The 24488-nt window shown below is 38.8% G+C and overlaps 1 protein-coding gene across 1 annotated transcript in view; it reads left to right on the top strand.

Moving 5' to 3' along the window:
- Nucleotides 1-24488, top strand: part of COL19A1 (collagen type XIX alpha 1 chain) — a 299548-nt gene that overhangs the window by 221991 nt on the left and 53069 nt on the right. The window contains exons 17-31 of the mRNA XM_008684899.2: nt 1092-1142; nt 7955-7999; nt 13586-13648; nt 15463-15498; nt 16523-16558; nt 16650-16703; nt 17378-17431; nt 18887-18940; nt 19636-19725; nt 20717-20761; nt 20866-20943; nt 22596-22631; nt 22738-22791; nt 22890-22943; nt 24309-24350. Coding sequence (XP_008683121.1) covers nt 1092-1142; nt 7955-7999; nt 13586-13648; nt 15463-15498; nt 16523-16558; nt 16650-16703; nt 17378-17431; nt 18887-18940; nt 19636-19725; nt 20717-20761; nt 20866-20943; nt 22596-22631; nt 22738-22791; nt 22890-22943; nt 24309-24350 — 792 coding nt within the window. The remainder of the gene's footprint in view (nt 1-1091; nt 1143-7954; nt 8000-13585; nt 13649-15462; nt 15499-16522; nt 16559-16649; nt 16704-17377; nt 17432-18886; nt 18941-19635; nt 19726-20716; nt 20762-20865; nt 20944-22595; nt 22632-22737; nt 22792-22889; nt 22944-24308; nt 24351-24488) is intronic.

Raw genomic sequence — 24488 nt, forward strand, 5'->3', positions numbered from 1 at the left:
GCAAAGGTTTCACATTAGAAAAGACCTTCAGACACAAGCTGTTCATAAGAAACACCAGTCATAAATGTTAACCGACACTAATTTTTTCAGTATACTTAAGGTGTTTCTCATATCAGTGAGGACAGCTAGTAATTGTTCCTTAAATTTTCCTCTTTTCAAAATTTTTATTCCCTTGTAAAGAAAATAATTTTTGTATAACAGTGAAGTTTGATTTGCTCAATCATATAGTCTTTCTTCGTGTTATCTTCTGAGGTAAAATGTAAAGAACTTTGCCTGTGTAAAATTTTCTCTCCTCTGAGGGGTTTTCGAGGTCTAGATGAAATATGCGGTCTCTTTTCTGACATTGCTGACTCTCTCTTGGCTTGAACTACTTGATTTAAAATAATGCTAAGCTTTGTATTTTCTTACGGCCCTCTCCCCAAAATGTAATCCCTGAAAACTCAGAAACTCCTCTCTTCTTCTCTATCTGGAAGTTTTAGGAACAGACAAACGTCTTCTTCGCTGTCTACCCTAAGCTCAGCATAGTGCTTAGTGAACACTCCATGTCAACTGAAGACTGCGAACATCTGAATGTCTTAATATGAAGTTTTTGAACAGACATCTTTTTCTGGCCTGAAATTCCATGTGCGGCCATTTTCACTCAACCAATTCAAAAGAATAAAGGAACAGAAAAAATATTTTTCCCATATTTTCTCAGTTAATAATACATGGGCACACATTTCTATAACATATTGATCAAAGTCCTGTGAGAAGTGTCGAAAATAAACTGAACCTACAACCTCTTCCCTGGAGGAGTTGTACAGGTACAATATTTTTTAATAAAGAATATGCTGATGGCTGACCTTCTGGTAAAATGTTACACGTTCCCACTTAGGACCTCTCTTTGGATTCATGCAGGATTTAACCTAGAAATACCTTTAGCAACCTGATAAGTTATTGCTCCTGTAATTCTCTATTAATTAGAATATTTGGCTAAACATATGCTTCCTTTTTCCTAACTGTAAGATTTCAAGAATTCTTAGATACATTATTAAATTCATGTTGTTTTGGTAAATGTTTATATCTTTCTCTTTGATTTATTTCTAATACAGGGGCCTCCTGGAATACAAGGAGTACAACAGACTCTTGGATATTATAACAAGGTATGGCTTCTCTTTTTCATGTCTTATATACACAGACATTTTATGTAATCATATTTTTGGAAAAAAAAACTTATTAATTCCTAACTGCTCAGGCTCTGAAACATGGTTGCATATACTTAATATCTTTCCTCACTGAAAGTATGTTTCAAAAAAACATATTTTGCTCAGCATCTTTTCACAAAACCAGCATTTTATTTTTATAAATTAAAAAAATTACTTCAAAGTTTACAAAACTTCATGCAGAAAATTAATGCAAACCATCGTGCTTCACTGTTGATGCTGTCATAAATCCAGTTTCTCGGAGGGCAGACATAGATTATTTGCTGCCTTGAAGCTCGAGTAGCACAGTAGGTGATAGATTTCTTACCAGAACCAATGCTAGACCTCAAGCAAACCTTCACATACCCTAGGTCAAGACTGGGGGTCCCCCACCTTTCAGGGAGGGGCCACTTCCCCAAGGTTTTAAACTTGTAATTGGGATAGATGGAATACTGACATAGAAGTGCCTCAACGGCAAAAAGGCAAGAGTAAAGTTTTGCTCTGCTTTTCAAGGAAATACAACAGAGGAAAAGGAAATGGGTGTTGGCAGTGAAGTAAGACCCAAAGACTAAGTGAGACCATTGATTGACCCATCATTTAATGACAAGTATTTGAGGTCTGATCCCTTAGCATGAGGCATTGTGTCCACTAGGATCCTTTCTATACACGATAGCTTGTTGTTGATACATTGCTGGTAAATAACTGTGCTCCTACACAAAAGAAGTTCAGAGACACTCCTCTTTACATGTTTCCTCTATGTTCTTGCTTTTCCTTTTAATAAAGTCCTCTGACTACTGTCATTCCTCTCTGTTTAGAAATCCCAAAGAGATGCTATGTGCCAGCAAAGGCACTGAAGATAGCAGGTGTTCAGAAAAGTGTTTACTAAATGATGAGCTAATTAGTTTGAAAAATCCCAGTTCTTCTTTGATCAGATTAAATTCAATATAAAGACTATGGAAAGTGTGTAGAGCTTGTAGCACTTCCTAAGTGATCCTGTCTTAAATTTTCTCATTTACTTAGATTTTCTAGGGAGTATTCTATTAGGAAGAATGTTTGGGGTGCATTTTATGATTCTCTATTAAACATTTTTCTGAATAGATCTATACCAGCTTTTTCAAAACATTAGGGCTTGGCACAAGTGAAAAAAAAAAGTGAAGCATATCTAAAATTAATCAGTTAAAGTACAATGCTTTTTCTGCAATGGCATCCACTGTCACAAAATAGGATTTATCATAAATGCTTCAAAATAATGAGAATGAGTTGGCTCTGATGTCACAGTGTCAGCTAGAAAACTTAAAGAGAACACTCTATTACGCTATTACGATCACCTTTGGTATAAAATTTACCAAGTTGCTACTCAGCTACTTAAATAGTTGCTATCCCTTGCAAAACTTTTAAAGCTTGTGTCTTTACAGGTCTCCCAACACTACTTCTATATATAGTTTATCTTGCCAATGAGTCAGTTTTCCCTTAAATGAAGACATATGAAGCATTTGTATTTTAGTCTAAAGTTGAGAATGTAAATTTTTTAACTTTAAGTTTATATTTAAAAAAAAAAATGGGGGCCAAACAGAGCAGGCAAGTGGAGAGTCTTGCTAGTAGTAAACCAGGACTTTGAGCTTAGCTACTGTCTTGCCCAAAATAACTCCAGCACTGTATCCTTACTGCCATTAGAGGACCGAAGCTCCCAGGGACTTAGTCCACCTGTGCTCAAAATGTGGCTTTGGAGCTGGAGCTTAACTGGTTAGAGAGGAGAGACCATAGATTTTGTTCCTCAAACAATGCATTACAACCACTTGACATGAAAAGATTTTAGACCCATCTGGGAATTAATGGAAGGTAACTTCCCAAAGACTTATTTGTTTCACTCTGAGAGTAGTTAGAGCTGTTTAATGAACCCCCACCAGAATAGATGGAAGAGGTAGGGCCCACCTCCTCAGTACCTAAACTGACTAGTGTTTCTGGATAATAACCACTTTATCTTCATCCTCAACTTCACAAAAGAAAGGGGCAAATGTGCCGTGATGAGAGAGATGCGTGTTTTCACTTGGCAGGGACTTTTCCCACCCACCCCCATCTGTTTTTGGATACTGAGGTGGTTTCATTTTGCAATTCATTGCATGCCTGACTGTCTGGCTATAGCATATAAGGAGAGAGAGAGAGAGAGAGAGGAACATGAGTGAAGCTTTCTTGGAGATTAAATGATGGCCCATGTATTGAGACATATAAAGGGATGCTCCAAGGTTAAAATAATCTTCCCTTTTAAATTGGCATTGGCTTATGTAATGTCTGCACTTGAGGCCTGGACCTCAGCAAGTCAGCTTCCAGCTGTGCAGCCTGGATTCTGCTGAAGCGGCCACTGGTGGGAAGATGGGAGCAGCAAGCAATTCAAACACTCCTCCTCCGCATTCTAAACTAGAAGAGTCCACAGTTCACTCCCTCATCCCAGGAATCCTCAAAGGCCAAGGAATCGTCCTGTGGTCCCTGTACTGGACTTGGTCTTTTCCCCTAGAGTTGTCTTTTTTTTTTTTTTTAAGATTTTATTTATTTATTTGACAGAGACAGAGACAGCCAGCGAGAGAGGGAACAGAAGCAGGGGGAGTGGGAGAGGAAGAAGCAGGCTCATAGCGGAGGAGCCTGATGTGGGGCTCGAACCCAGAACGCCGGGATCACGCCCCGAGCCGAAGGCAGACGCTTAACCGCTGTGCCACCCAGGCGCCCTCCCCTAGAGTTGTCTTGATGTCATCTGGAGGCAGAAGCTCAGGCATTAAAAACCTTCTCCCCTCTTGGCACAAATCAAAAAGGGAATTGGAAGGGAGGGAAGGAAGGAAGGAATAGAGACTAAGGAGTAAGGTTGGGAAGATTATGTAAGTGTGTTTGTATGTATTTTTGCATGCCCACTTGAGGCTGCAAAGAATAAAAGGTAGAAGATTTCCCTCTCCATCACAAAAATAATTTACAAACAGCTGCTCCCACTCTGTAAGATTGTTTGCAAAACGAAGCAACAATGCTGGGAATATTCTTCCCCTTAAGGAAAATCTGCTCACAATCCAACAAACTGCTCTTCATTGTCTCCAGCTCTGGGGATTTTAATAAAAATTTGATAGGCTCTGTCAACTGCTAAAGCCATCAGATCCAGAGCCTCTCGAAACAGTCTAGGTGGGGGAAAAAGTGTTATCTGTGGAGGCCCAGAACGGGAGGATTTTACATTTGATATTGTTTTTAAAGATCCACATTGAAAATGCATCGTTGTGTTATCTTACATCGCCACACTCGGTGCAATTTGCAGAAAATCAGTCTCAGCGGTTGGAGATTGATGCTGTGCCTCCCAGCAACCAATTCTCGTGTTCCCTTCTCCAAACTGTTGATCCAAGAAAACCAATTTGCTAGCAAAATAATCTATTTTTCTTTCAAGTATCAAATCATAACCTCATTTTAATATCCACGGACTAGAAAGGACAGAAGGTCTTTCCAAAAATTAAACATTCAAAGTCTTTCCAAATAGTGAGTTAAACCCAACCTTGGCTTAGAAAGTGAAGACTTCCTTAGAGACACTAAAGGCAACCCTTCTAAGCCCAGAAGATTCAGAAATAAAATTTAAATGCTAACTTCCAGTCTCTTCCTCCTTATGAACCATCTCCTGTGGTTCAATCTATCCATGTCCAGGTACATCCCCTTTCTTCAGAGAATACCTTCTCCAAGTCAAATGGAATAGCTTGAGTCTTCCCACTTGTCTGACTATAGGTTTCAAAGTTCCGTTCATCATTTCCCACAAGAGAAAAAGGACATGTTCTGACATCCCCAAATTCTTGAAATGACCAGGCAGATTGGCATCCCCATTCCACAACCCTCATCACTTCACCAGAGGACATTTTAAATAAATACATATAAAACCATGTAACTATTACATTTATTCAAAAGGCACATAAAAACCCATTCAAATAACATGGTACCAATGTACAAGTGACCTAGTAAAATTAGAATAATATCTATGGCAGAATGCCAGATTCCAGAAACACAAGGACTATGTCTCTTATTATTTCTGTAGAGCCAGGTAACTGTCTGGTACAGTTAGCTTGGAGGAAGTAGAGAGCAAAATCTTACATGTCAATGCTACTGAAGTTCAAGGCCAAATCTGCCTTGAGTATTGTTAGCCTGAGAGTGGAGAACAACTCCAGAGGCCACTGAGGATCTTTGATTAGATGGATTCCCTGGCCTAGGTATTGAATGAAACAAACATATGGGGCTCTGGTAGGCAGTAAATAATCCTGTTTTTTCTCTGGGTGTGAAAGCTACCAGAAAAATCAAGAATTTAGAACAATAGAGTGTATGGATAGAATAATATGAGCTGGTGCTATAGAGGCAATTTTTCGTCCCAATTACAGCATCTCTAATATCCTGTAGGTTGTGGGGAGGTGTGATGGGAGGGGGATCTAAACCAAGATGTTATATTGTAATATGCTCTCACCCAAATGCACTTTGGGTGCTCTTCTTCTCTGCAATTCAAGAGCATGGGGCCTCCCAATCCCAGACCATCTCTGGATAAGTCATGTCGTAGACCAAATCATGTTCCTGCTTCCCCTAAAATTTTCTACCTTCAACACAGCCAGGGAGAGATGCTGATGGGTTGTATACACTGATGGGCATCATGCCCAAATGGCTAGTATTTTTAGGAAATGCCTCAGATTTATGTTTTATGCAGGTTGCATGTAAGCAAGCTACCATTTTGTAACTGCTGATTCTTTATGTATGTGTGTATGTGTCTTAGAGTTTCATATCTCATTTTCAAATATGTCCTTGTAATAATTTACAGCTCAGGATTTTGAGAATACAATTTTTATTTTCAATTCAGACATCTCAGATCAAAGTTAAACAGGAAAAATGAGAAATGTCTGTCACAAGATCAACAATAACAGCAGTTATAAACTACTTATTTTTGATTGGAGTAGTATGAATGACATGGAAGGCATATTTAAAATGTCAAATTATAGCAACAGTGATCTGAATGCGTGCCTCTGTATATTTTTGTTGTTTAAATCTTCCTCTACTTTTTTCTACCAACACATATATTTTAATAAAAAAAATTTAATGGGAAAAACACATAAATTAGAATTATAGACTTATTTATTCAACAAATATTTATTGAATGCTTCCTGTATGTTAGGCACTGTGCTAGGAATGGGGCATTCAATTCCAGGTCATCATGGAGCTTACACTCTAGTGCAAAAGGTGCAAGATTCTTTAAACAAACATGAAAATAAAAATATTAGTAAGTATTATGAAGGAAAAATACAATATCCAATGAGAAGATATGAGAGGGGACCCTGTCTGGGAGACTTCCATGAATTGCATTTTATCATAGTTGAGACCTGAGGGATGAATAGTTGCGAACTGGACAGAGGGATGAGGACAGAGTGATGACCTAGAAGGTGAAATGGGAAGTATCTTGCTCCATTTGAGAAGCTAAGAGAAGGCTGTTACAGCTGGAAATTCTGAGGGAGAACAGGGGCCACCATGATCCTAGAGAGGTAAATGAGTTTAGCTCATGTGGGATTTTGATGGCTTTGTCAAGGTTTAGAAAGAAGGTGCTCGGAATGTCTTAAAGATATCTTTCCGACCTGAAGTAGAAAATGTAGGTGTGTGGGGAGCAAGAGTGGATTATAGAATGCCAGTTAGGGAGCTACTACAGTAGTCCTGGCAAGCCATGATGAGTGACGGTAGGTAGTGTGAAGAGAAAAGATTTGGGGAACAGAGGCAGCCGGGCTAGATGACTGATTGGACGTGAGGAAAAGGAGAAGGGTAGTCTTAACAATGATACCCAGATGGAAGAAGAAAGACTTCTATGGAAGGGAGAGGATGAATTCAGTTTTTCTTTCTTTCCTTGATTTTTTTTCAATTGTAAAATGAAATTACCAAGCATTTTAATAAGTAAGCATAGAGATAGATTAAGAAGAAGCCAACTGTTATTATCCCACTTCTGGACTGATGCATGCTAACAGCATAAGGTAATTCTCTCATTGTTCTCTCTCATATATGTGTGTATTGTTGTATTTTTTAAATTCAGTTTTGAACTTGTTGAATATGAATTTTTCTAGAATTTATAAGTGAATACAGCAAGTAGAAAATTAAGTACATGGGTCAAAACTCAGAAGGACATGTATGCTGGGTTTATAAATGTGTCTTTGTGTAGTTGATGCCTAAGCCATGGGAGCAAAGAAGAGTGCCCAGGAGCAAATGTTGAGTCACAAGAGAAAAGGATCTGGACAGAGTCCTAAGAAAATCCAGTATTTACCCGTTACATGAGGGAGGAAGTGGAGAGGTCAGAGAGAGAGGAAGATACTAGGAAAGTAAGGCATTATACAAGTCAAGAGAGTGGCAAGTGTGGCTACAAAGTTAATTAATGGAACGTCCATTATAGTGAGCAACAAAGATATCATTAATAATGTTACAAAGTCATATCAGTGGACTTGTTGGGGACCAAGAGAAGTTACCAGGCATTAATTTGGAGTAGTGACAATTTGCCCTTGGAGGTGTGATATTTCTCCTGAATCACCTCCTGGAGGGAAGTCACAGAGAAGATAGATAGGGTCTACAAAGTTGGAGTTTTTCAGGAATATTTCACAGAAGGTGAGAGAGGTAAAGTGATTAACCTGGTATTCATAAAAAGCTATTACAGCGTTGTTGCCTGACTATGTTTTGATGCGGGGGCTGAATGTATTAAAAATAAATGGACTTTTTTTGTATTTATATATATACATTTTTTTTTCACCTAGGGAAACCTTGGTGAATATGGAGCTCGGGGCCCTAAAGGAGAGAAGGTAATCAGATTTGTCCAAGGGAATAAAAACATCCAGGACTTTACACCAACGTACATTCCCGTATCAGAGGCAGTCCTGCTGCCATGTGGGCTTGCGTCCCTGGGGAGGCCAGTCTTCAGTGGGCAAGAGCCTCCCTGCCTTCTGACCAGACAGCAGGATGAAGCACTAAGGCTCTGCTCCCCAGTGAAGACGGCTGAATAGCAGCTGGCAGCAAGGAGGGGAACACATCTAGGGGAAACAGCTGTAACAAGGTAAATGAAATTAGGACACAAGCTTCAATTCATAAAGCGATGTTTCATGAGTCAGTGTAGGTGGCAAAAAGCATCTGAAAACCCCTTTAACAAAATGCCTCAGACTCACCTCCCTGTTTTTGTGTCTTCTTAAGTACCCAAACATAAGCTGTCGTGGGGGCATTTTTTTTTTTTGGTAGGGTTTTATAGTGTACAATCATAGTTTAACCAATTATTTCAAAAACAGTTTTAAAATGAAAGTGCTGATGAATTTCCATTGCATCCTCGTCATCATCTCTCACCAGTTTAATTATACGAGGTGTGAAGATGACAGATTCACTTGCCCACTCAGAAAGATGTTTCACTCTGGTTTGATTCTGAAATTGTGATGACCTTGGATTCAGTGTGAATGTGCCATTGTCAGGAAAAAACAATGCACATTAAATCTACAGACAGAGATGAGTAGGTCTGAAAATCCTCTGAGGGAATGTGGCCCGAGTGCTACTTTCATTCATTCACCCAGTAAAAATTCTCTTGATTGAGGGCAGGGTATTTCGACATGAATCCAAGAAAATATGACTTCTGTGCCTCATAAATCAGTGCAGCCAATCTATTCAGAAGATCATCCATCCATCACCAGCAAATACTGCTAAAAGATAGTCTCAACGGGAACTAGGAACTTCTTTTAGATTGACCATTGAAAATGAAATTTTCTGCAAAAAAATAAATAAAACCTTGACATTCTTAAAAAGACCTCCAAAAAATATTGATTATACAGCAATAATAAGGCATTTATGTGTCTGGGATTTTACTGCTCATACATTACCATTATTTTCTGTAACCAGATCACTTGCCGAATTTCTACACCACCGTAACGAACCCATTACATTGTAAGCAATTACTACTGCACACGTGCAGCTTAACGGGGGAGAAAAAGCCACAAAGCTTGTCACATAGGACAGCTGAGCAAAGAAGAGTGTTGTGGCACTTTTAAAGTATTTAAATGATGATTCATTTATTGAAACAAAACAGCTGGCTTCTGTTTTGCTATGTTCATTAGGAAGCATATGTTCCTTAGGAATTCTTAAGACCTCAATGATGAGAAATTTGATTCTGTAAAACAGGTGTATTTCAAACTCTAAGGACCTTTTCTATTGCTCAAAATCTTTTCTAATTGCTTCAGAATCTTAAGTGGAATTAGAAAAAGCCAATGGCATAACTGTTCCCTCCTCCCACCCAGAAAAATATGCTAGAAGAGTCTACAGGGAACTTGATGCAATACCTGATATAAATGTACATATGAAATGACTTGTAAGAATTCTAATTAACGGGAGAAGGACTCTGCCAATAAATAATGCATAAAATAAACTGAAAGACAAGCATAGCACTTGCTGGAAGAATGAAGTCACCTTTACCTATAAATAGGTACTAAGTGGTTAGTATCTGTTCTGAATCAATACATTTGTTTTTTAAATTACTATGCTGTTCATGGGTCACCATAATAAGAATTTAAACCTCCTTCAAGCTTGCACCTGTGATGGGCCCTGGTGGTTCCGAACCCTGGCTACACACTGAAATCACTTGGAGAGCTCTTAGAAAAAGCCAATGCTCAGGCCTCACGCCAGAGACTCTGATTTGGTGTGGAGCCCATACCTCTGGTTGATCTGGGGTCAAGTCCATTTTGCTATTATTTAAAAGTGCTTCAGATGATTCTAACAGGCAGCCAGGATTGGGAACCCCTGAGTGGCGGAAAGAACACGGGCTCTGGGCTCAAAATTGATTGTACCATTAACGGCTGTGTCTCCTTGGGAAAATCATTTCATTTCTCTGAGCATCGGTTTCCTTGTCTGTAAAATGGGCATAATTTTGTCTACACAGAATTGATGGCAAGACTGAAATCAAATGAGATGAGATAAACTTAAAGTATTAAAGTATTTAAATGATGATTCATTTATTAAAACAAAACAGCTGACTTCTGTTTTGCTATGTTCATCAGGAAGAATATGTTCCTTAGGAATTCTTCAGACCTCAATGATGAGAAATTTGATTCTGTAAAACAGGTGTATTTCAAACTCTAAGGACCTTTTCTATTGCCCAAAAGCACAATACCTGACACATATTAAGCCCACAATAAGGATTTGTTCCTTACTACTCATCTGCTCCAAACTTTCTTTCTTCTCATGAAGAGTCACTTCTCTCTCTTTGGTATTAATGACTGTTGCCATCCTTAACGCCTGATATTGTTCATCTCTGTGCCTCCCACCATAATTTTGACAGAGAGGGACTCAATTTATGTGGTTGAACAAAAGATTTAATCAGAAGTACAATTTCAACACATAAGTGACTTGTCATTGCTGTATAACGTATCACTTCCGCATGCACAATAGAATCACAAAACCAGCCTACCCTTTGGATCCCAAAATGACAATGAAGCACCAGAACAAACACAAACAGCAATAGAATCCACACACAAATCACTCCTGGCTTAGCAGCCACATCCTCTTTCAAGAGCACTTAACAGAAGGAGAAACACCAATGAACACTAGTGGCTATTAACGGTAAATGGCCCTAAAGAGCATGGCGGCCATGGGACCAGTCTACCAGTGTTGAAATGATGAAACCGCTCTGTAGTTTTCCTGAGACTGACAGCATGTGGTGAAGGAATAATGTATTTGCACATTGGTTAAGGAGAACTGCTCCTTTATAGAGACAGTGGAATAAGGTGGCAGAATATCTAAGGAGTCCTAAGAAGTTAGCAGGTATCTTTTGGAGCCAACTGTCAGAAGGAAAAGATTTAGCTTCAACAGCACAGGCCTTTCAAATAGCATTGAAAGTGTCAAATTAAAGGACAGCCTTTCCTGAAGCTGAGTAAATTCATCACTTGTCTTTCCGCTCATACCCACAGTGATAAATCACTGAACATTCATTTTAAATATGAAAAACAACTCCTCATGTGTCTAAAATTCAGGTATAAAATGCTCTTGTTTTGCAGAATTTTATCTGAGGAAATAGGTGCCTAAGATTTCCTCTAAGTCCACCCGTACCCAAGTACCACTTAGAGAGATGGACCAATGCCTCTCTTGGGTCCTTTTTCTATATTTCAAAGGAGACTTATTTACGTGGGTTCAAACACAGAGCAGCCATGAATGTAATTACTGTTCCTCCTTGTACAATCCCCTCCTCTTCCCCTTTGGTATCAGGCAGTTGTGATTTTTATAGTAATTTCTAGATCCCTTTCCCTGATTTCTATTTTTATATTTTGCAGATCAGTCTAACTAGTAGGTATATTTTTCCTTCGCACCTATACACTGGGGATTTTTTTTAAGATTTTGTTTATTTATTAGAGAGAGAAAGAGCACGAGTAGGGGTGGAGGGTCAGAGGGAGAGAGAGAAGCAGGCTCCCCGCTAAGCAGTTTTGGGAGCCAGATGTATGGCTCCATCCCAAGATCATGACCTGAGGTAGACGCTTAACCAGTAGAGACACCCAGGCGCCCCTGCATTGCGGATTTTAACACCTACCAGATGAGTAACAGGAAGGTCACTGTGTGCACCCTAATGCTCAGACAAGGCCAGTTGTTTATTTTCTTTTTAAAACCAACAGCAATTGGCTTTTTAAATACATCCACCAATTTCTCCCTTTTCTTATTTTGGATAGAATTTATCATATCTAGAAAAAAAAATGGCTTCTGCTACAGTGTGGTAAGTATAAGACTGATGATGGTACACTAGATGTTTAGATGGTAGAAGGAAAAGTGCTTATATTAATAAAATCAAGATTAATTTTACAAAATATATTCCACAAATCCAGAAGAATCCTTTGAAAACTACGATCTTATTTATCAATTGCATATGACAAGTTCCACCTTCCTCTAGTGTAAAGTCACAAGATACTGATTTCGATAGCAATGTGGACATAAGCCAACATTTTTAGGACTGTAATAAATTTTTACTTGAAGTACTTTGGGCAGACTGTTGTTTGAGGCTTCAAAATAAACAGATAAACACATCCGTAGAAGGGGACAGAAATGGAGATGTGCACTGCAGCCTTGTTTATAATCAAGAAAAGCTAGAGACAACCCAAATGCCCATCAATGGGACTTGGATAAACCCTGGTATATTAACATAGGATGCTATCCGGTGCTTACAATGAGTGAACTAGATCTATATGTATCAATAGAAAGGGATATTAAAAACCACCTTGAGTGGAAAAAGTAAGTTATAGAATGTAATATATAAAATAAAGCTATTTATGGAATTTGTTTTAAATATCCCAAATAATATATTCTTTATGGTTACGTATAGGCAGTAAAAGTGAAAAGCTATGGACTAAAAATATAAATACTACATTTAAGAGAGTAGCTGCCTCTGGGACAGACGTAGAAGGGAAAATACAGGGAATTTCTTCTTTGTAAATTTTTGTATTTCTTTCTTTTTGGGTGCCTGGTACACAGAGGTTTGCCATATTCCACTTTATGTTTTCTGTAGTTTTTTTTTTTTTTTCAAAATAAAAAATATACAAGACATTGTGTGAGAAAGGTATATGCCCAGAAATGCAATGGTGAACATCATTTTGCCAAAATGCTTTTGAGGTTGGAATCAACCCAACATACGTAACTTCTAGTGGCTATGTTGTATTCAAGGATCTTGGTAGATGCTAAAAGAAAGCACAATGCTGGGATTCCTCCAAAGTCTGTTAGTGATCTACTTTCTTGCCACAGTAATATTTCTAAATTGTATTTTCTCAAAATACTTTTTATATGTCCATACAAACCCCACTTCAAGATCTCTGACCAGAACATCTTAGACATTCCTAAGCTGCTGTTACCACATCAGCAAGAATGCCCTCTTTGTCCACAGGCAGTCATTTCAGTGATCAGATAAATGCTTGGAACAGCTGAGAGACTCGCTTTTCTTCCTATGGCTCCCCCACTCTTTCACCTCCCCCCACCTAAAAAAAGAAAGAAGTGTTTGAGATAAAATGAGCTCGGATTATTGTGACGGTTCAATGATCTCATGTCTTTAAGATCACACACACACACACAATTCTTTTTGGTAAAACAAGACAAAATTATAATTTTTTCTTCTCTGGGCATCTTTCCTTGAAAAATAATTTTTGTCTCACATTAATTTTAAATATCATAACAAATACTATGGATTTCTGAAAGAGCCGAAGGCATCGTGAAGTACTGACAAGTACATTATTACGCAAGCAGTCTAACTAGTTTCACGTTGTCTCTTGGATGATAGTAGATAAATTCCATGGTTGGTAGGAGCACAAGCATTGCTCTGAACATGACAGTCACAACAGTACTCATCTGACCTCAGGCAAAATCTCTCCTTTGCTTTTTCTCAAAAGGGTGAAACTGGACAACCAGGATTCCCAGGGTCCATCGGCCCTAAAGGTCAAAAAGGAGAGTCAGTAAGTATGAAAGCTTTTAGGACAAGAGAAGGATATTTTTTTAAAAATAGAGTTAAAAGTATTTTTCCTAATCAGCCCTAATTCCATGAGCCTCGTTTGCCCCTGTCTTGGCAAATAACAGATCAGATATTTGAGCATCATCTTGTCTCTTAAAAGTCAAGTAGAATTTTTTTAACTAAGGCTGAAAGACAAGAATATAAATAAGGCCCTGATCTAATGTATAACAGTTAACCAATAATAAGAGATTTAATCACATTGGCTAGATATGGGGCACAACAGAGTAGGCTAGGTTGTGCTAGGTAAAAAATTATCCCTGAAATTTCTGGGGCTTAATGCAAGAAAGGTTTTCTCTTGCTCATGCTGCATGCCCAGCATGGTTGGGTCGGGAGGAGTGGGTGCTGACACCCACTGCACTCAGGTACCAGGCTGATTACCACCAGGTAACTAAGCCTTCTGGAATACACAACTTTCTCAGTCACCATGGAGGGAAAGTGGGATAGAGAAGCATGAATGGACTCCTTGGCTTCACCTGCAAGGAACACATGTCACTTCTGCTCACGTGTTATTGCCAAAACTAGCCGCATGGCCCCAGGAAACAGCTAGGGGGCGGGGAAGTATGGGGGAGAAGAGCTGAGCCCTGTAATCCCTAGCACACAGGACATGAGGTGAAAACCACAGGGCTTCACTTACTAACCACTTATCTCCCATTAGTGATTTGTTGAAGGAACTCGCATCCCTAAAGGGACCTTCAAGAGGAGTATTACCTACCATATAGTTCTCATACTTTCTCTTGGCTTTCATATGCAAAAGAAAAAAATTTTTAAGTGAATGGTTTCCATCTTATTGTCAATTCACTCAATTCAAATCATAAGTAAACTACAAATCAAATCAGCCTGAGTACCCAAAGCCCGGGATGGAAGTCAGGCTGCCAGGTTTAAATCCTGAATGACCTCTCACTGGCTATATGACGTTGGGGAAATTACTTACCTTCTCTGTGCCTCAGTTTCCTTGTCCAGAAATGGGTATACTAATTAGACCTACCCCAGTGACACGTAAGAATTAACTGGGACAGTGATTAGATCAGTGCTTGACATATTATAAAGATTTAATGAATATTAGCTCTTATTGTTATAGCTGCATAACTTGGAATTCTCTAATTTGACAAACTTTTACTGGGCACCAACAGAGTACACCAGAAATGCTGTGATAGTTGAGGTGAATTATATCCCTACACTCACAGAGTTTATAAGCAAGATAAACAAGGCAGCATAAAGTGGGTGAGTGCTATGTTAGGGGAAATAACTCAGTTACTCAGAACCTGTCTGAGTCTTTCCTCATGCTTGAAATGGTACCGCATCTTCCTCACAACATTGTCGTGAAGAGTAAATGAAATCATGTCCATGTAACTTCAAGAAGGAAAGCTAGTAAGAGGAAGCGCGTGTGTGTGTGGTGTGTGTGGTGTGTGTGTGTGTGTGTGTGTGTGTGTGTGTGTGTGTGTTTGTCTGTGTGTGTCATCATCTCTGTGAACCACGCAAGACAAGGCTTTGGCCTTGGGCAGCATTCCAATTTGTTCCGCTCAGGATTCTCGAAATAGTATTAGAATGATTAACTTACTGTTCACTAGGGGATATGAAAGAGTTTTTTAATTAATTCTCATATGCTTCCTTTAAACTGTGTGACATTCTGAGTCGTTTTAGAGGCTTGTTTGTGACAGAGGTCTGAGTCTGGCCTGTGGGATTTATCCATGTCCAGTTTGGGAGAGTTTCTTTCTCAAAGTATTCATAATTGATTCTGTTTTCTACCCATTTTCCTAGGGAGAAGCTCTTACTAAAGGTGAAAAGGGAGATAGAGTAAGTAGATGTTTTATCACTATCTTGGGTTTTCCACTTCATTGATTTCTATCTATCAGATTTCTCAAATGTTTACTTTGGAGTCTAATAGATTTGATAAAATAAGCTCTCTGAGCATTTTACTTTTTCCTCTGTGAATTTTGACTCTTATTTTGATAAATGAGAAATTTTAAACCTTGTTAAGTTTTGTCATGTGATGACACTTTACCGTTTGGCTTGGGTAGTGTGTATTTTCTTTAACTGTTACTATTTGTTATTGCATGGGAATGTTTTAAAAGATGTGCACTTAAGATACCTAAAATACAAAATTAAAATGCAAGATACCGTTTTTTCAAAAATTCTGCTAGTGATACAAATTGAATTTGTCAAACAGGATGATTTTTATCAAAAGGATCAATAATAAGTCATGGAAATAAGAAAAGCAAACCCATAATAGCCAATACTGTCCTCCTCTTTTGTGGAACCTTAATTTTTTTTTTTTCATTAAGTACATATACCCAGTGGTAGAATCACCATAACATCAACTTAAATTTTACTCTTTCTTTTCCCCCTTCATCTGAGGTTTTAATCCTCTGAGATACAAGATTAGCTGGAGGCAAGTCATGACAATGTCAGCTACGTGGAGAATGCAGTGATTGCTAATGAACTGATGATTACAGAGTCAAAGTGATACTGGGGGGAAAAACGCTAGAAAGAAGAAAGAAATCCTGAAACCAACACTATATTATATGCTAACTAACTTGAAATTAAATGAAAGAAAGAAAGAAAGAAAGAAAGAAAGAAAGAAAGAAAGAAAGAAAAGAAAGAAAGAAAAGGAGAGAGATAAAATAAGGAGTTATTGTTTACTTATTAGCAATAAGTATTTTAAATCATGTTTTAAAATGACCCCTCCTTGACTTCATCGTGTCACCCATAATTCTCCCTTTATTATGTGTTAAGTAGTAGAAAAGCAGGTGAATTCAAGTATTAGAGATGCTCCTCCCCGTTGAGTTTCAGCATTACACACATGGTAATTTTTTTACAGGGAGAACCTGGGCTAACGGGACCACAGGGAATAAAGGTAACCCCCTGATCTTCATCGCCTCTCCAACCCGATGAGAGTATAAAGATTAAAGTCACCATTTCACTTTCCTTTCCATTCGTGTGTTCAGGGTGAACCTGGAGATCCTGGTCCCCCCGGTTTAATAGGAAGCCCAGGACTAAAGGTATATAAAAAATAACTGAGATAAAAGAAGAAATAATTTCAGAGTTTAGCCATTTCGGAGTAAAACAAAGTGCTCTGACGTGCCACTCATTTTCTTCACAAATGTTCTCAGAGACTTTATCATGTTTCCACGGTGATTTTCCCCCATTGGCTGCATTTATTACACACATAGTAATTGTGCCTTTTGGTTCACAGTATTGAACTGTTTTTAAACTCGTTTTCAGAGCGCATTCACAATAGCATCCCTAAAAGCTTTAGAGTGAACAATGCGAGCAAAACCTATGACCCTGAGCTATATCCTTAAAGTGAATGGGATTCAAGATTTAATCTCTTGGCCAAATTTATGCAGATGCTTGAGTTCCCCCTGTGGGATTCTGCAGGAGTGTCCCAAGAAAGAGCAGCCACTGGGAGGTGAGGGAAATACTTCCGCGATGCACTCTCACCAATGCGTAAGGCGGTTATCTTGGCCTGGCTTGTTGGTGGGGAAAGACCCATTTAAATGAGAACATCTCCAAACTATTTTTGTAAGCCCAAAGCACATTTCAGAATTATTCAGAAGGCAGGATGATAAAAAGCCTGTCTTTCTACAGATAAAGGTCATACCATGTTTTATGTATATTCAGGTACAATCTATTTTTTTAACAGAGTTGAAGGACGTATCACCTTCTCTTTTAGGGTCAACAAGGACCTACAGGCTCTATGGGACCCAGAGGACCACCAGGAGATATTGTATGTATAGCAAATACAGGTGTCTTTGATATGTGGAAATGGAATCAATGTCTTAAAGAATGTCCACATCTTTTCATGTCACTGAGTTATACAATCTTTTCCAAAGACATGGGTCATCTCTACTATCAAAACCAATCACACCTGATGTCAGGGGTTATTAGGAAGGCTAGTACCTTCCGATATTCATATGAGGTCCTTTTGAATATCATTAGCCTAATAAATCAGTCTTTAGAAGTCAAGTTAACTAAGTTATCACTTTGGACATGCCTGTCAGTGGTGTACCACCAGTAACGGAGATTGGAAACATCAAAAGACATAAGGAAAACTAAGACATAAAGCAAGCATTTTCATTATGCATGGCTTTGGTTCAATTCTCCATCCAAAAAAGACACTTCTTAAGCTCCTGTTGTTGTTTTCTGGCAAGAGCCTCTAAGAAGAGCAAGTCTTTTGGCTGCAAATACTTCTCTAATGCCATTGGAGAAAAGTCCTCAGGTTGCATTATAACCTAATTCTAGTGGTCTCATTATTCTCTCTGTCTCTATCTCTGTCTCTCTCTTTCTCTCTCTTTCTCTTTCTCTCTCTCTCATGTCCTTTAAATGCACTTTTCTATCTGTTCCTCAGCTAAGCCTCTTGTCCCTAGCCTGGCCTTCTGATAACTTGGGAGTTAAGACTCACTATCATCCTCACTCGAGCAAAATAAGAAAAATGATTAGCCATAAATTCTTGGAAGTTGATCTCTATCTGGCCACAATTCCAGCATTTTCTATGCAACTATTAGACTCCCTCGTTTTCTCATCATCTTGAGAACAGCCCCGTGACCTGCTGCTGTATCCTCCAAGCTTCCTGACTGAACCTCCAGAGGTCTCTTTCTCAGTGCATTTGTTCTGGCTGATACTTTGAGCACTCCGCTTGTGAGCAAAGTTTTTTGTTGCTCCCCCAAGCCATTTAATGAGCCAGTAGAGGAGTACCTAGTGGAGGGATCTTAGGAAAAGAGAGAAAATGCTGGTGGCACGGGTGGAGCCAGAAGTTGCCCAAGAAGTGAGATTAGGTGATAGTGGCTGGAGCTGAGAACGAGAATAAAATCAAAAGGGAAAGAGCCACTGTTGCCAAACATAGTAAAAGTGTATTTTCCTATTTAGCCCGTCGTCCTTCTAAATCATGATGTGATGCTACCAACCACCATCCTTCCACCCTTTCTTGGCAATAATATGGATAGGGCATTTGGTTCAGTTCTCCCTTATTTGGTTTCTTTTCCGTGACATCTAAGTCACTTCACTTGAAACAACAAGCCACATATTTTCACTAATATGTTTTCCTCTTTAACAGGCCAAAATCAACATATCCTCTTATAGTTTGAGTGTTACAGTTCTGTTCTCCTGACAAAGACTCACAGATAGGAATGTTCTTATAATAGATATTCTAATTGTTCTTTCCCATTAATTCTGAATTTTCTAGGGATTGCCAGGAGAACATGGTATCCCGGGAAAGCAAGGCATTAAAGGAGAAAAGGTATAGCTTCCATTTTACCCATTTTGTAAATTAAGCAGCTCGGTAGGAGGAAGAGACAGAGGGTCATAAGCGTTTTGGGAAAGTGAAGGGATAAGACAAGGCTGCCAGGACTATACAGGGGAGAGACAGACATAGAAATGATGACATGAATGGTGCCCCCTGGAGTTGTGCATTGTGACAGCCCTCATTCTGACACAGAAACACAATGTGACAAAATGAACTGACTTAGAGGTGAAGACCTCAGGACTCAGAAAGTCTGTTTCAAGCTCAGTGGCCGACTCTGGAGTAGATCTAAGAAGTCTCCATCTTTCAGAACCTGTGTCTTGTTGTCTACATGAAAATAATATATTAATGTTTAACCTTTACTTGGAAGTAACTTAAAGAAAACATAAAGATCATTTAAAGAACTTCTGAATAGATGCCCTTTTATGCATATATTTATATACATGCATATTTCATGATACTGCTAAACTTATTGTCACATAACTCACCACAAAATGTAAATGCATTTAAGATAACTAGAACAGTGCCTGGCATGAATGAGGCCCTCAGTACCTATTGTTGAACGAGTGAATGAATGAGAAAATGAAGTTTGGTTGTGATGACAACTCAAAGCAATGGAAACTACTGTGTCCACACCTCCCACCACAACAAACCTGAGCAATGAACTAAGAATCTTACCTTGTTTTCCTCAGGGAGATCCAGGTGGGATCATAGGCCCTCCTGGGCTTCCAGGTCCAAAAGGTGAGGCCGGTCCTCCAGGGAAAAGCCTGCCAGGGGAACCAGTAAGTACCAGCCCTTTTAGTAATATCTCCCTTGAAAGTTCATTAATTACCACTTGTGTGTTCCCAGTTTCAGATCACAAGTATAGGCATAAGTTGAGGTCTGCAGAAAAAGAAATATTCATCTTATTCTTTAGGTCAGAGCTCTAACCTCTTTAGAATTTTGATTCAAGTGAAGGGCTCCCTTCTGAAAAAGAAAATGCACATACCCATTTTACATACAGTTTTGAAAGATTCATAGGCCCCCCTGAATCTTCTGCATGAATTCTTTAGGGACCCAAGGAGCTAGTAAGATACATTAGTTTAAATCATAAACCTTCCTAGGACGCTGTGTTAAAACAGAAGAACTGCCTGAAATTTTCTTTCCAGAGGCTCTGCAGGGATGGCCATTCATGGTCGTTTGCAGAAAATGTCCTTGTAGGCCAGGCAATTTCCAGCACATAGAAAAACTGGATAGCTGGAAAATCTAAATAACCAATATGCCTATTTCACATACTTTTTTTCGTCATCATCTTTGACTTTTTATATTAATTGTTGATAATAAATAGTTCTCAGTCACAGATGCCTCATTTTAAAGATAAAAACATCTTTTTTTTATTATTAAGTTTTTTTAATTCCAGCACATACAGTGTTATATTAGTTTCAAGTGTACAATATAGTGATTCAACAATTCTATATATCACTCAGTGCTCATCAAAGTAAGTGTACTCTTAATCCCCTTCTCCTATTTCGCCCATCCCCCCACCTCCCCTAAAAATGAAAGTATCTTATATTTTATATCTTACATGTATATATTCTTATATCTTATATTTTAGTAACTATATGAAATCCATAATCTAGCGAAATATGTAATCTTTGTTTCTTATTCTTTTATAGAAAAGGGTTTATTCAAGACGGATGAAGCACAATGAATTATTTTTGAGTTATAACTTCTAAGATGCTTGTAAACTTTTTAGAAAAAAACAATGTATTTACCTCCTGTATTTTCTTTTAGGGATTAGATGGAAATCCTGGAGCACCCGGTCCTCGTGGGCCAAAGGTATGAAAATATCACAGATAATTTCTAAAGAATTAATAAGAAAATATAGCCTGAAAATTTGTGTCCCCTGAGCCTGGCACTAATGGAAGCCTCTGGTTGCACAGGGCGAGAGAGGACTGCCAGGAGTCCACGGTTCCCCAGGTGACAGAGGCCCACCAGGGGTGGGAGTACCTGGTCGCACAGTAAGTGAAATTCGGTCAAGCTTTCAAAACCCTTTCAATTCCAATAATCAGATAAAATCCAGTGACAAACTTGAATCAGGAGAAAGGAATGAAATGGTCAGAGGAGGAAATATAAATAAACACTAGTCAGAGGGAGAGAATTGATGAGCATTGAGGTTACATCCCTGAGCAGAGGGACGGTGTGGTTTACAGATACTGGTCTCACATACACTGATTTGGGGTTAGAAGCAGTTGTTTAACCCTTTATTCCTCCATTCTATATATTAAAAATATATATAGCATATTATTTTTGCTATAATATGCTATAATATAGCAAACATTCATATGTTTTTACAATATTTTACAACACTTTACAACGTTTTACAACATTACAAATGAATGTTTGTAAGATGATACAAGTGACTAAGATTAGGTTTTATATATTACTGTTTTAATGAGAATAAAATAAAGAGTTTATATTTAAAGTGAAAGGAGTATGTATAAACGAGACGATGTCAAAAATCTCCTAAGTAATATCTTTAGGAAGAGAGAATAGAAGTCGTTTATAATAGGGAAGACAGAATGGGCAGTTTTTTCATGCGTTTTAACTACAAGGACAGTGCCTGATATAACGGCCTCTGTATGCGTACTTGTTGACTACTTAGTAATAAGAGAACTTTTTATTTACGATGAAAAAAACATAAAAGATTCAGGAACAAGAAAAGTGGAAATAAACACTAATTCTAATGGCATTAATTTGGGAAATTGACCTTGTAATGAAGTTATCATGAGAGCTAAAATAAGGCATAGTGAATGGTTACGTTGTTGTGATTGATTCTCTGGGGCGAGAATATAAAAGACCCCTGGGGAGGGGAGATTAAACACAGTAACAAAACAGATCGGGAAATTATTAGAGTGAAGGAGGCTGAAGCAAAAAATAAAAAAAAATTACCAATAACTAGGGACACGGTAGAAATAGAAAGGGTGCAAAAAGTAGCTTTGATAGTAACAGCGATATGAATATTTATTTTAAAAAATAAGAAAGGACATGTGGGTGAGCCGTTCCTGAATCAGCTGCTGAGAACCCAGCCCTTTACTCACCTAGGTGGTCGGCCCCTCCTTCCATGGTCCGTGCTTATGTAGCAGGGAGAGAGCTCTTGCCATTGGCTTCCCTGATCATTTCCCACCCTCATGATGCTTCCCCTAAATTCCAATTCGCTAAAGTAGGAAAGAATGGCGATTGATGTTTTACTGCCTACTCCTGTCCCTGAACACTGGTTCTGGCAATTTCTTCAAATGGAGAAATGACTTGAAGTAGAAAGCAGAAAGGAAAGAAGTCCCGAGCCAGTTACCCTATCAGCAGCCAGTTTCTGAACAAATAGAATTTGGGTGCACAGTGTGGTCGTGAAGGTACAGAGACAGATGATGGTAACAAGAGAGAGAGCCTAGGCACCTGAGCAAAATCTTTCTGATGTTTCCAGCAACAGGCATCTGCTTAAGTGTTTACCTGCCATCCAAAAGTCTTGGCCGACTTCACAGAGTTTTCAGGGGGTGCAAGGTGGCAAGCCCTGTTGTTCCACTAAGTAAATAACAATACATAGCTCTTTCTCCCACTTGGATAATTTATGGACCTTCCTGGAAGAATTCTGATAATTGGATCTCATTCTACTCAGGGCTCCCAAGGACCAGCTGGAGAGCCGGGTATTCAGGTAAGCTACTTCACCAGTTATTTGGCACAGCAAATCCAGCTTGCTTACTTGGGAGAAATTACTGAAAAACTATCCTCATAAATAACTATTTGCCCCACTTTTCCAGGGTCCTCGAGGTCTCCCTGGATTGCCAGGAACTCCAGGGACCCCAGGGAATGATGTAAGGACCATCTTTACCTCCTCTTCCCCCCACCACCCCATTTTAATCTACACCTGTGCCACTGTGCAAAGATTTGAACACAATGATTCTGTTTTCAGGGAGCTCCAGGGAGGGATGGAAAGCCGGGTCTGCCAGGCCCCCCAGGTGACCCGGTAAGTCAACAGACTATGCCTGATTTATGTATCTTTAATGCACCCAGAAGCCAAACAGCCTACCAAGCAACTTTTACTGTCCGAACTAATTAGAATGCTCAGTGACTGCTTGGTGATTTTGTTTATCCCCATTATTTTGTAAAGGGGAAAAAAATTCAAGCTGCATCAGCATTTTTGTGTGTGACGAATACTTATTTCCTAAGGGTATAATTCAGCTATACGATTTTGCCCCAGGCTGAGCCTTGGCACATAATGTCTCAATCCCATGGAAAATTGAGTTAAAATATATAGCCACAATTTCTGTTCTTTCTAACGCTACTGACTAAATGAATTTCATTTTTCTAAATGAAAGTTTGCAGGCAAGTTACCTACAATGTGGTACATATCCATTGATTCTGTGGCTTTAAAACGCTGAGATGATTAAATTATAAAAACCGGCTTGAGTAGGCTCTTAAAAAATAGGTTTAGGCACTAAATGTCTGTTCCAAACTTTTATTTCAGGATGAACCTGGCTTTGAGCGACAGTGAAATCCCTTTAAATAGCCCCAGAATCAGCAGTTATAATTTGAGAGGCCATATGGTACATGACATTGTATTAAGAGTTTTGTACGATAAAATCCAAATCTGGTCTCTCGGTTCTAAGTCTCACAAATCCTTCTCCCTCCCACACTGGTTGGGCCTTATGTGCCTTTATAAGCTACGTGCAGAGGCATTTTTTGGCCTGACTTTAACTCCACTGCTGAGTGAATCATGTGCGTGCATCATCTAGGATTCTTATAAAGTGTTGCTTGGGTTTCCAGCATCTCTCCGAAAGGACATTTTAACACTGCCTGAGTTCCCTCAGTGTCTCTCTTGCAAATCACAGAAGCCACCTGTTGGCTCTTTTGAACTTCAGTGACAAAGAACTTTAAGGCAAACTTGTTCTAGACTTTTCGTGTTTCTCAACAGCCTGATAATTTGCTTGGCAGAGTGGTGACTTCCTTTTAATAAATGATTTAGCTTTATGTATTATTTAAAGCCAAGAATATATGAGGGTTGGCATAAAAGTTGTCATGTCATGAAAATATAAAATAGAGATGCAGAATCCAAACAACAATATGGGTGTGTTTACCTGTTCATCCTAGAGGAATAGTGAATACTTCTCAAATAAAGTTATGAGTCCTGTCAGTGTCATATGCCTATTTTGTGATCCGAAACGTAAAGCCAGCCATCCTGACAGTGAGGCTCTTAGAAGCCCCATGATGAATCTCAACTACTGTGACACTTGGAGGAAAAACATCTACATTATAGTGTATGTTTGTATTGTATTATGTGCACATATGTGTATAAATGCATGTATTTGGGTTTTTTTCTCCTTAAATGCAGATTGCACTTCCTCTCTTGGGAGACATCGGCGTCTTGCTCAAGGTACTCTGTTGCTATGTAAGAAATTATGTGTTCGTTTTTAGGAAAATTTACAAAGGAAATCTTTTTCACAAATTGAGTTAATTGCTTAGCCTGAGCTAAAATTCAATTTTTTAAAAGGCAGAACATCTTTAAGATAGA

This window comes from Ursus maritimus, unplaced genomic scaffold (genome assembly GCF_017311325.1).
Source record: "Ursus maritimus isolate PB19 unplaced genomic scaffold, ASM1731132v1 scaffold_29, whole genome shotgun sequence".
NCBI classification, from domain to species: Eukaryota; Metazoa; Chordata; class Mammalia; order Carnivora; family Ursidae; genus Ursus; species Ursus maritimus.